This window comes from Netta rufina, assembly GCF_964035555.1.
Source record: "Netta rufina genome assembly, chromosome: Z".
NCBI classification, from domain to species: domain Eukaryota; kingdom Metazoa; phylum Chordata; class Aves; order Anseriformes; family Anatidae; genus Netta; species Netta rufina.
The window spans coordinates 67,345,649-67,358,621 of NC_140126.1; the positions used below are offsets into that span (position 1 = coordinate 67,345,649).

At 37.0% G+C, this 12,973-nt stretch overlaps 2 protein-coding genes across 2 annotated transcripts in view; one reads left to right on the top strand and one right to left on the bottom strand.

Moving 5' to 3' along the window:
* The window catches only part of IFT74 (intraflagellar transport 74), a 41,951-nt gene extending 29,111 nt beyond the window's left edge, over positions 1-12,840 (bottom strand). Inside the window, exons 1-7 of the mRNA XM_084305767.1 lie at positions 12,463-12,840; positions 11,846-11,981; positions 11,284-11,332; positions 9,685-9,783; positions 9,445-9,505; positions 8,954-9,013; positions 7,850-7,911 (exon numbers count right to left, since the gene is read on the bottom strand). Coding sequence (XP_084161893.1) covers positions 7,850-7,911; positions 8,954-9,013; positions 9,445-9,505; positions 9,685-9,783; positions 11,284-11,332; positions 11,846-11,981; positions 12,463-12,579 — 584 coding nt within the window. The 5' untranslated portion in view covers positions 12,580-12,840. The remainder of the gene's footprint in view (positions 1-7,849; positions 7,912-8,953; positions 9,014-9,444; positions 9,506-9,684; positions 9,784-11,283; positions 11,333-11,845; positions 11,982-12,462) is intronic.
* Positions 165-6,462, top strand: LRRC19 (leucine rich repeat containing 19; the record flags this gene model as incomplete). The annotated part of the gene is made up of 5 exons (XM_084305768.1): positions 165-191; positions 2,582-2,674; positions 4,089-4,599; positions 4,782-4,991; positions 6,137-6,462. 5 exons carry the CDS (start codon positions 165-167, stop codon positions 6,460-6,462), a joined length of 1,167 nt encoding a protein of 388 aa, XP_084161894.1.
* Positions 12,841-12,973: the final 133 nt, after the last annotated feature.

Consider the following 12,973-nt stretch of genomic DNA (forward strand, 5'->3'; position numbering starts at 1 on the left):
AGATGATTATATGGAATTGCTCAACCTAGTCAATCGTTTGCTAAAGATGTTCTAGCTTCCTTATTTTTTTTACACTGCCTGCTTATTCATTAGGTACAAAGGTTGGACAAAAACGAAGTGCTGTTACATGATATTATTTCTTGTCAGTGCACTGAAACGTGTTCATGCTGCCTCTAAGAAGCAACAGAAAGGTAAGACACTTGGCACACCTTTTTCAAAATGTAGGCAAAGATTTATTAGTATAACTTTTCTGCTAGACTGGAAATAAATATATCTCGAGATATGTTAAAAGTTCAGGAATTACTGTGAACCTTCAACATGCAAAGCAAGTAAATTGTGCTTCAGTTAAAAGCCAGGGAACAGTCTGATTGTTTTCTGGAAACCAGAGTACTTGATTATACAAACCCCATTACCTCTCCAGATACGCCATTTTTTTTTTTTTTTTTTTTTTTTTTACAAATGCAATAAAAGCAACAGAAGTTACATTATTATTAAATGGTAAAAGTTTCAAAAACTCTCTGAGAAAAACCTTTTAAAGAAACACTTCCGAGTTGAAATGACAAATGTCAAAGTATTATCAATGCATTGCCAGGTTCAGTTTCTTTCCAAAGATTTAAGCAGCAATTCTTAAAATCTGGTTTTACTAAAAAGATATAGTGCAATTAAAATTACAGATGCTTTCCTGTTTTTCTATTGACTACTTGGGTTCCCCCATATACAATGCAATAAATCAACATTGTAAGAACAACCCTAATTTTTCAACAGTAGTAAAGTAAAAAAGAAGAAACTCTGTTTTTGACTTAGACATTTGTGCAGTACTTTTTTAGACAGAAAACAGATTTTTCCAGTTAACGGCATCCCTGTTACTCGACTATGCTAATTCTTCCTTTGAACTTCTGGAAAAAAAAATATATCTTTCATTTTTAATTTGACTGTTATTAACTTACAGACTGAGCAACTTTAAAAAAAATCTTAGTGTATTTTCCCACTCTCCTAATGACAGCATGTTTTTTCTGAAACCTGCAAACTAAAATACTGCTATTAATCTGTATTTCTAGATAGCGTGGTTAAGGTCTGCTCTATTTCTGAACATCTTGGAAGAGGTATCTCAGAAGTCCAAGTGTGTCACAAGTTCCAACTCTTACCATATTTGATATTGGGAGTTCACAAACTGCCACTAGCAATATGCAAATTGTCTCAAAAAATCACGCAGCCACCAATACTATTACCGACAAGAACAGTACCTAATACAGGAACTTAATACCACTGAGGCTAGCACCCCTTGCCCCTGATAATGTCCTTTTTTGTTTAATGTAAATTTCCAATAGCACTAAACCTACACAATGGATCAGAGTAGTAGACCAGGATACAAACAACCTCTTTCCAGGAAGTTATAAAGTTTCTGATTCACTGAGGTGAATAAGGTCAGTCTGTAGAGATACAAATGCATAGAAGCAAACATTTTTTTTTTCTTTTATCTAACTGGCTATCTATATTTAGCATTGTTCCTCGTTGGTACAATTGAGCTTCCTTATGTAATACTGTACCCACTCCCTTTTTTGTTAAATTCACTGAATGCTGCTCAAACTACAATAATCACTTTGAACACTTTATCTTTTTTGCCTTTTTTAATCTGGAAGATCGCAATCTAGGAATGAGATATTGAGGTTCATTTAGTATACTGCCTTTTCTCTGTGAGACTTCAGAGGCTTAAGCAAAGTGGAAAAACGTTACAAAAGGAATAATCTATCTTTTGCATAACATTTAATTCATATCTGGCATAAACATGGATCAGTTTAACATCTGAAAGACAAGATGTAGATCTTGCAAATAATGCCTGATTTCTTTCAGAGAAGTTAATATTGTAGTCAATACCATTTGTCAAAAAATCTTTCCTGACTCTCAGAAAACAAGGTACAAACCCATACAAAAACACCAGCACAAGAGACTGAACTGTGCTTACTTAGTTCCAAAGATCAGAGCAAACACTACACCTTGGTAGCACAGAGGTACATTGCTTATTTAATATATTATAGTATGGATAACAAAGAGATTAGAAGACCATCCTACTCATTAAATGTTCACAAAACCTGTGACTTCACTTAAGAATATATGAGATACCTGGCCAAATAAACCAACAATCTAGTACAGCATTCTGCCTCTAACAGTGGCAAGAAAATAGGGACAGTAACCAAGCCCGGATACTTTTCTCAGATGATTCATATCATAGACTTCCAGTACCCATAACTGCTTTAATAGGGTATTAATGTGTATACCTCTGCCTATGGCTATTTGCCATATGGATATTTGTGAAACTCATCTACTAACTTGTCTACTCAATCCATTTGCTATCTTCTGATACTGTCCACGGGATTTTAGGTTTGTCTTGATTCAGTGAAAGCTCAATCCATTAAGGCTGATAACATGATTTTTCTCTTAACTTTACATTTCATGGTATCTATGTAGAACAATTTTTTTTTAAACCTTATCATGGAAATAATTTTATTTATTAATTTGCTAAACTGCTGATACAGAAGACACTGGTACTCAATATTTTAAAGTGTTATTTGCTTATTGCTAGGCTGTGAACATGAAGTTCTCTTGTCTCATGATCTGGGCTGGAACACTGTTTTTGAATCCAGTCACTGCTGACTGCAATGTTACATCTCAAACTGTAAGTTCCATGTGCATGTAAATTACCCTTATTTTTGAGATACAGTAGAAATTAAAGACTTTTAAAAGCCTGCAAACATGAAATTCCTGAGTATAGAAGCAGACAGAGATAAATAAAATGACACATTTTCCTGTGAAAAGGGAATTTGCTGCTACCAATCATTCTAAGCAGGGGAGTAACACTGAAACATATTTGAGATGGTTTTGTATTTCAGTCAAATCCCCGCAGATAACAGGAGTGCCTCCTTTATATCTGCACCATTTTGCAATAGGCCTAAATCACAACAGCTGTTTGGACAAGGCCAACCACTTGCTGAGAGACTGTTTTGAGAGATTTTTTTGAGTTAGCACTTGCCCAAGTCAGGTCTTGTACACGTTTGTGTACAAGATATTTTGAAATATTCTTTTAGAGAATAGTTTAATGGATTTTGTATTTATATATAGGGGGATTAAGAGTCTGGCAAAAAAATGTTATTGAACTGTTTGCTCTTACTGTCTACTGGTCCAGTACTGTATTTACTGTTTGTTCATCGCTGGGACAAACATGAAGAAAAAAAGTACATGCCTCAGCCTGATAACAGCAGTAACGACTTGAGCATAGGCTACTCCTCTAGCAATCAGAACAATAAACCAACCTGTTTTCAGTGCTTAGAATCTCCTTTAAAGCAAGTTTAATTACCTTGACAACAAACTGTAAGCTGCAGTGATGCATACATAAACCTATATGGAAATCTAATCTTTTCAGAAAAGAAAAATGTTTCCAGTTATTAAGAATATAAACACTCTCAAACCTGAAAAGTCTACAGCTATGCTAAACTTCAACTCAGAAAACCAAAATGAATTTAAATGCCACATTTATAATCAAATATGTAGTCAATCTGGTTGAAGGTCTGCTCCAAAGATGTTTTCAATAGCAAACACAGCTACTTTAAAGCAAATCAATCCGTTTGAAAAAACACACATAAATTAATAGTCAGGCTTGAGTCCATTTTCTCTATGACAACTTCACTTGGTGGCTTCTCTATTTTGTGGCAAGGGAATCCTTTTCCTACCCTGTTAGACTTCACCTTAGAATACCAAAACAGACAACGCTATTATCTCCAAAACAGCATGTCAGACATACATAATATTCTGGATATTATTCACATAAGCATTGCAACTATAACAGAGTTTAAACACTAAGTTTCTTGGCACTTCAGGTCTCTACACACTAGGATGATTCATTACCCTGTGTCACTAATCGACAAACATATTAAGAACATCATAAACAAAAAGGCAGGAAGGCCAGCAGAATTTTTCTTGTAAAGGGCTGACGTTAAATAGATTTTTTTATTCCCTTAAAAATCATCACTGGGACTCCATCACAAGATGTCCTTACACTATTTTAATTGTTGACATTCTCTTTTTTTCAACAGGTCATTTGTGAGGAGTCTGGAAAGAACCTCTCTCATATCCCCACTGATCTTTTGCCAAATGTTACTATATTAAGCCTCAAAAATAATAAAATCACTTTAAAAGACAATGGCAAAGATATTCTTCAGAGGCTTACTAACCTCACTGAACTTTATCTGAATGAAAACATGATTACCGTACTGTGTAATAACAGCTTCTACAGTTTGACAAAACTTATAATTCTGGATATCAGCAACAATCTTATTAGCATAGTTCATCCAGCAGCATTTGCAGGACTAAATCAACTGTCAGTTTTGAATCTGTCCTATAACAGGATTACTCAATTAGATTCAGATGTATTTTCTTCTCTAAAAAGTCTCAAAGTTTTGAATCTACAAAATAACTTTTTGAAATCTTTTCATATAAAATCATCTTTTAAATTGGCTACAATTACCTTAGCTGGAAACCCATGGAACTGCTCCTGTGACCTCCTTGATTTACAGATATGTCTAACTGCTTCCAATGTGACAATGGGTAAGTTCTGCTAAGAGCAGCATTTCATATCTGTTTGCATCTTATCTTAGCTTTTCCTGATGTGAATAATATCCACCACATATTATGTATTTTTCAGTAATAAATTAGTTATCAGTGATTTTTTTTTTAGATAAAACTGTCAATTAACAGTATCTAATAGACTCTCCATTGCTCATTCACAGAAAATGAAAACAACACTACATGCACATTCCCCAAAACAAAGGAAAAACTGTCCATCAGGGCTGCAACTATACAACTAGCTGACTGTGAAACTGAAAAAGCTTCTTTAGAAACCAGTGTAACTTCCAATTCTGCCATTAAGCGCAGAAGCACAGCCTTCCTAGCAGCTCCAACTCCAAACATCACCACTGAAAACAACGGAACACATGCAGGTAATATAATGATGCTTTCCTTTACTGCTTGCAATGTTTTATTTGCAGATCCATGATTTCATATGCTATTGCATTCCTGGTACACTGTAATTCTTCTGTAAAAGTCAGGGCTATGGAACAAGTGTACTTTTTAGATTTTGTTAGACCATGTAACATGCTGCAGTGAACGTTATGCTCTACTAAGTAACGCTGCAAAACAGATAAACCACACCTTAAACGACACTAAAAACAAAGGTGTGAAAATTTCTAGGGCTTGAAATTCAGATAATTCTCCAGATGTCTGCATAAAAATAAATAAATAATTATTCCAAACTAACTGCTCACAAGATGTAGTCTTCTTAAAAAGTAAAAGATTGAGTGTATTAATTTTTGTCCAGCTCTCAACTGTGTTCAGTGTAAGGGACACAGCTGTGCATATCCCATATTCTTTTATAAATTCAGTAATAGCCTCCTTACATTATTTTTTTGATGCCAATTCCAACATTATTTGGTAAGATTCTACGTTTCCTTCTGGTAAAAATCAAATTTCTCTTTTTATTCCATCTGAATTAATGTTCTCCACTTTCCCATAACGAAATACTCCAATTCCTGCTGTTGGCTAAAGCAGGAATATCCATCTTCTGGTTCACACACAAATCGTAAGCCACCACTGCCACTGACTTCATTTACTGTAGTCAGCATCTACAGTGTATTGTGTAACAGCACACAAATCCAACTTGTATATAAAGACTACTGGTACCTACAGTCTATTGAAATTTACAAGAAATAAATAATACATAAATAAATACATAATAAATACATAATACATAAAGGAAATGTAACTGAAAGGATTACAAACAAACAATGTGGTATTTCAGGATGCAGACATCACCACCACGTAGAAATTTAAGCCTGGGAAATAGAATTTAATGTCAATTACTGATTTTTATTTTTTCCATTCTCAAAGCCAGTCCTGGAATTATTTTTTGGAAAAAAAAAAAAAAAAAAAAAAAAAAGAATTTTATTTTATCTACACCTCCAGAACATCAGATGACTTTTAAACAATTGTTTAATTTTAGTAAATATGCATGGTGGGTTTACATTGCTATCAAATGTGAGATGTATGTGCTTTTTTGATTTTTTTTTTTCTCCTATCTGTTTTCAAGAGCTTCCACTCCTTGGCAAAAGTTGGACCTTCCTCGTGGGAGTCCTAGGGTTTGTCCTAAGCACTACATTCCTGATTTTTATGGCCATAAAATGCCCAACATGGTATCACTATTTGATCAGCTACAGTCACCGTCGTCTGGAAGAAAACGACCCAGAGATAACTGAACAGGAGTTCTCAGCTGACATGAATTCTTTTCCTGCAGTATCAGATACAAGCAATGAAGATCCCATAGTAATATTTGAGAAAACTACTGAATTTGAGCACGGCGAAGATGGATTTATTGAGGATAAATACATAGATTCATATATAACTGAGGAGAGCTGATATCCTACATGGTGGATGATGACTGACTTTTCAAAACTGTAGTATACTTGCTCCATTTACTTAGCCTTCCAAGTTATGCTACTTAGGTACAACACAGATGGAACCTAAGCAGTCCATCTCCTTTCATCTCATCAAGTCTGAAACAAGCTATTGCTTCATGAATCATGAAATAAGTATTTCAAAACATGAAAGATCACTGATCATGTTACTATTTACTGGGGATAAAAAGCATACTGTACACTGCTTAACATGACCAAATCTTTAAAAAGCAGCTTGTGAAGCTGCCGTAATTACTGATGTTCAAGAGGCAAAGAAGCCAGAGATGAAAAAATATTTATTTAAAGCACTGAAGAAGCAGACCACAGTCAGACTGGGGACTGAATCCGAATCAACAATGTCAAAGCTCAGTAGTTTATTAGTCAAAATGAGTATCTGTCAGAGAATAGAGGTTTTTTTTTTTTTTTTTCTTTTTTTTAAACCTGAATTAGCAGAGTAACAAAGACTGATTTCTCAACTCCCTTAAATGTGTCTACACACAGTAAAATGATAAATATCATTACTGCATATAGAATCATAGAATCACTAAGGTTGGAAAAGATCATCCGGTCCAACCATGCTGTTAGCACCAGTATTATCCACCAAACCATGCCTTTATGCCTTAGTTTGATACTGAACCAAGTCTCTTCTCTGCACATTTTGTTAACAATTAAAAATGCATTTAGGGGTAGAACAGACATATTTACAACCTACTGAAAACCACAGGATTAGTGAAAAGTGCATATTAAATGGAAAATCGGTATTTCAGAAGTATTTATTTACGCATAAAATGTTATTGTTCTTTCTGGCGCCCGGTAGGACCAGACCTACTTCTTACATCTGCTGTCCCTAAATTAAACGTCTCAAACTCACCCTCTCAGCTTATCAGTACACAATCCGTTTTCATGGCTTTCAAACTCTCACTACAAGCATCTCGCTGATTTCATCTTCCTTTCCACACATCCTTACTTTACCAGACAGGAATCTTAGTTCTAGCCCCCACTTCTGCTTATTTTCTCCACTCTGCTACTGAAACATAAGCTCCAAAATCCGGGACCTTAAAAGTAAGTCCTCACAAGCCAGAAGACTTCACTGCCACCTAGCTCCTCCTGGATGAAATAGTAAGTATCTCCACAGATACTCAGAATAGTTTAAAGTTACTCAGAATAGTTCAAAGCCAGGAACCCCAGCTTCATCCTGATACTGGTACAGGATCTTGACATTGTTTGGGGATGTCTCTTGTTGTATGGATTGTACTGTTAACAATTTCTTAATTAGATAACCTCTCAATTTTACCAAGTTCCTGTATGATTTTAACAGCTTTTGAGAAGCATATACTTTATGTACTTACGCTTGTCTTTCGGTGAAAATTTTATCCACACTCTGAGCATCTCGGTCATTCTGAACCTTTAACTTTTAAAAAAAAAAAAAGTATTTTGATATAATACATAATAAAAAAATAGTTATACACAAGGGCAAAGTTTCCTTTAAAGTATCAAGAAGCTGCTAAGGATGCAATACAGAAAGGAGCAGCAGATGTCTCCTGCTCCAGAGATGTTCCCAGGCTGTACTCAAGAAACAGCTTCTAAAATTGCAGTCTTCCACTGGAAACCTAAGGAAGTAAGAAGACATCTCTCTCTCTGTTTGAAAAATAAATGCTATCAAGTTTGTAACAAATCAGTTCAGTCAGTATTACTACCTATTAGCAATTAACTGCTTAAGCCTACAGACAGAATGCAAATATAATACTTTAAAGAGCATTCTTTATGATGCGGATTATGAGACTTTATTTTTCAATAAAATGTGGAGAAAAATAAATGGCCAAGAAATACTCAGGTGGTTTTTCAAGCTACCAAACTAACCTTTTCTAAGACTAGCTGCTTTTGCTAAAGGACAAAGTGATCACAAGAAATGGAAAGTGCTTAATATGTCTATAGCCTTAATACTTGCATGAAATCTCTCACTATCTTGGAAAATAAAGAAAATTAAAGAAGAACAAAGCTGATTGATTTTGTGGTTGTCCATGTTGCAGACCTAGTTCATGTTTATTATGCTGGAGGTATTTAGAAGGCAGAAGGAAAAGAGAAGTAAATAAATTTCCAGAGGATCAGGCAGCTTTAAAGGCAGTGCAGTCCAGTGAACTTGCCTTTCATAAGACTAGCATTCTATGCTTAGTCACATAAATAATGTATTTGAACACTTGAAATTTGAGGTGGGAACACAGCCTTCTTAAACCCAATACACAGAAGCATTGTCATGTGGTTTTGAAGACAATGCTTTAGACAGCTGTCTCACTACAAAGAATACTGTCAAGTACTATGGGCAATTTAACTGGAAAAAATTGTGTAAGTTTTAAATGAGTGATTTGCTTTTTTATACATTTCATGTTCAAAGTACAAAAAATGTAATATATGCCATTGCATTGTTAAAATGTAGCAAGCACACTAATTCTTACCATATTGTAATCATGAATCACTTCCGCCACATCTGTATTGGTGTTAAGTATATCCACAACCTGAAATGAGATAGAATTCCAACCTGTTGGCACTCTTTTTTTTTTTTTTTAATTATACACACAGAGAAAAGGAGCAACTTGCAAAACACTCATGAAAACACAACAGATATCTATTATTGCAAAAGGAAAAAAAATGATTTGTGAATCTGCATAGGTTACACATAGTTTTCAGAAGTAATTCTCATTATATGTAGCTGTACAAACGCACAAACAATATGCAGCAGTCATTTCTTAAATGCAACTGCTTCTCCTATCTTTCTTGGTTTTTTTAGTTCCCATTTTTTCTTTTCCAGTATCTGAATAAACACAGTACTAACCAGTAAACTTTTAAACAGGAACATCGATAAAAAAAGATGTTGAATTTAAGCAAAAACAGGATGAAGTGAACGAGACAAGGGAGTGTTCAGTATCAGAAGCTGATAGCAGCATACCATGTTGTAGTCTGCTAGCTGACCTTGAAATTCTTTGATTTCACCAGCTAGAGCCTCTGCCCTAAACACAAAACAAGAAGCCAAAATTCAGACAGGAAGCATCATATAATAAAAATGAAATAACAACAACAACAAAAAAATGTGTAATGATTCCCTGAAGTCTGTGAAACGTGAAAACAGCCTAGAACAAAGTCTTGTGGCTGAGAAAGGTAACTTTGTATTAGCTGCGACACAGCTCACCTTTTTTCATATGACAAATAGACTGATTTCTCTTGCTTGTACATTTCTACTTCTTCCTGCAGCTTGTTAATTTCTGTTGTGAGTTCATTTGTTTTGCTCCTGCAAAAAATAAACAAAAGATTTACTGAAACTTAAATATACAGCTAAAACACAGCTAAAAAAGAAACAGCATTTTACTCTAAGTGATGTGCAGTAAGTATCTCTTTATCACAGAGTACCAAATTTCTGACAACTATTTCTGAGAAAAGCTAGAGAAATGAGGGGAAAAAAATAAAGTGGTTCTATCACATAAAATTGTAAGAATAGCTGCCTGGCAGAGAAGGACCTGGGAGTATTGGTTAATAGTCGGCTGAATATGAGCCAGCAGTGTGCTCAGGTGGCCAAGAAGGCCAACAGCATCCTGGCTTGTATAAGAAGCAGTGTGACCAGCAGGGCTAGGGAAGTGATTGTCCCCTGTATTCAGCTCTGGTGAGGCCGCACCTTGAGTACTGTGTTCAGTTTTGGGCCCCTCGCTACAAGAAGGACATCGAGGTGCTTGAGCGGGTGCAGAGAAGGGCGACGAAGCTGGTGAGGGGCCTGGAGAACAAGTCCTACGAGGAGCGGCTGAGGGAGCTGGGCTTGTTCAGCCTGGAGAAAAGGAGGCTCAGGGGTGACCTTATTGCTCTCTACAGGTACCTCAAAGGAGGCTGTAGCGAGGTGGGGGTTGGTCTGTTCTCCCACGTGCCTGGTGACAGGATGAGGGGAAATGGGCTTAAGTTGAGCCAGGGGAGTTTTAGGTTAGATGTTAGGAAGAACTTCTTTACTGAGAGCATCGGAATGGGCTGCCCAGGGAAATGGTTGAGTCACCATTCCTGGAGGTCTTTAAAAGATGTTTAGATGTTGAACTTAGGGATATGGTTTAGTGGAGGACTTGTTAGTGTTAGGTCAGAGGTTGGACTAGGTGATCTTGGAGTTCTCTTCCAACCTAGATGATTCTGTGATTTTGTGAAATCATTAGAAAACCTGGACATGAAATAAAATGTTTTAATTAGCTTTTTGTTGCTTCTGGTGAAAGAGACATGAATCCTTCTCAGATGGACCAGAAAAAAAAATCATCCACAATCTGTGGAAGGATGCTGTATCATCCCTGTATAGAACAACATCTTTTAGGATTGATTATTCAATACTGCAATGTGGCCAACTGACAATGGAGCACATGTTTTTGTCATTGCCAACTGAATGCATAATTCAAGCAAACCACCTGAAGCATGCACTGAAAAAATACTTAGTTCGAGATACTATGTCTTACAGTTGGAGCTATGCGACAGGTGCAAGTTCAAAATCACTGACGCTTCTGGAACTAACGCTGCAGGAGTGCATTTAACTTAACAAGACTAATAACAAAATGTCAAAGAAATCTTGTACTTGGACATAAGCATAAAATTCCTCTTCTACAAACTACCTGCAAAATGACCTGCAAAATGTGTTATAACAGACCAGATTTCATTAACAGTGAACACCACTCATCCCATGCTATTATTAAGAATAGCTCTACCTTTATGCCAGAAAGGGAACAGAGCATGAAGCCTTCCACAATTTGAATGTATTTTTAAGACATACCTCAGCAGTCCAAGATAATACGTTTTATCCATTATCTGTCTCTGAGGACCTGACAAAGGAGAGTACGATGACAGTTCATTAGAAAGCAACACATTCTGATTAACTGCAAATTAGGAAAACAACATGCAGATTTTACAGGCAGAGATAGTAGATTTTACTTTGTTAAAACAAATGAAGGCAGAAATTCACTTTGGACTTTTATGAAAACAAACAGTATTTTTCTAACTATTTGAATATTTACAATGAAACAAAGTATTTTAATTATTCTGTAGTGCTGGAAGAAGATAAAATGTATCCTGTTGTATTCTAATCTATTCTAATGATTTTTAAATAGATATAAAAATCGTATAGGAAGAGTGGGCACAGAAAAGCCTTTGTCATCTCTAATAGCCAAAAACAAAGGAGGGAGGATGCATTCATCTTCCTTTCCTTTCTGTTACATTTTGTAGTCATAGCTATTCACCCTGCAATTTATACAACTATGAAAAGTTTTCCTTTAAACCATAAATATTTCTCCAGAACTTTTTTAGACACTTTGATAGCTATTTTCAACAGAAAATACCTTTCATTCCAGTTTTCATTCCACTTAATCCTTGTTGTGTCACTGGGCGGTCTGCAACTTTAATCTGAGACGATAAAATTCCGCTAGCAGTTGAAGGACCACCACGAGAACCAGGTCTTGAGGTGCTAGGAGGCATCTAGAAGAAAACAAACAGACAAACAAAACCCAGTGCTGAATTGTGATTTTATTACCCTTCTGTAATTGCCAAAGCTTGAGTCACTCTCTTAAACACTCCAAGCAGGAAACTTTTAGATTTACAGCTGTTCACGTAAACAAAGCTTCAGACAAACGTCTGCTGTAGAAAGGTACAAGATCACCTCTTGAAGTAAGAGATGACTGCAATTACCGTGTTCCTTGTTCACCCTATGTGACATCAACACCAGGATCTCCCAGATGGAAGTCTCGATGGAAGAGTGCCCTTACCTCTCTCAGCCCAAATCACAAAACTCTCTCTGACTGGAAATCTTTCAACTCTTCCTGAGAAAATCTCTCTCCAGTCATGGAGATTAGATACCAAAGATACCAAAAAGATACCAAAACAGATAGTGTAAAGATACCAAAGTTGATGTTCAAATTTTTATTTCTCCTTTTTTTTTTTTTTTTTTGTTTAAACATACCCCTGTTCCTATCCTGCTTGCTGATGGAGTCCGTGACGAAGAGGCCGGCCGTGCTGCCAGCCCCACTCCTGCTCTCGAAGAGGGCCGAGCTGCGGGCGGCCTGTGCCCACTGGCCATATTTTGTGGCGTTTGGGACCCCTCCTTGGAGAGCAGGAAACCAGGAGGGACGGGGAACAGTCCTTGCACGTGGAAAGCTGGCTTGGGGCGACCAGAGGCCGACTCCTTAAAGATTTAATTCTCCCCCCTCTCAATAGCTGAACAAACACCCTGCGGGACGCCTGGGGCACGGCACGGCACGGCACGGCACGGCACGGCACGGCACGGCCGGGCCCCTGGCCCCGCTGTCCCCGTCCCCTCAGCGGGCCGCCGCCATGCCGCGCACCGCCACGGGTCTCCCAGCAACGCCGCCAACAACCCCCCCCCCAACCAGACTACAACTCCCATGCTGCCTCGCGGCGGCGGCGCGACCTCTTCCACCCTCCGCGCGCCGCTTTGCCTGCTGGGACTTATA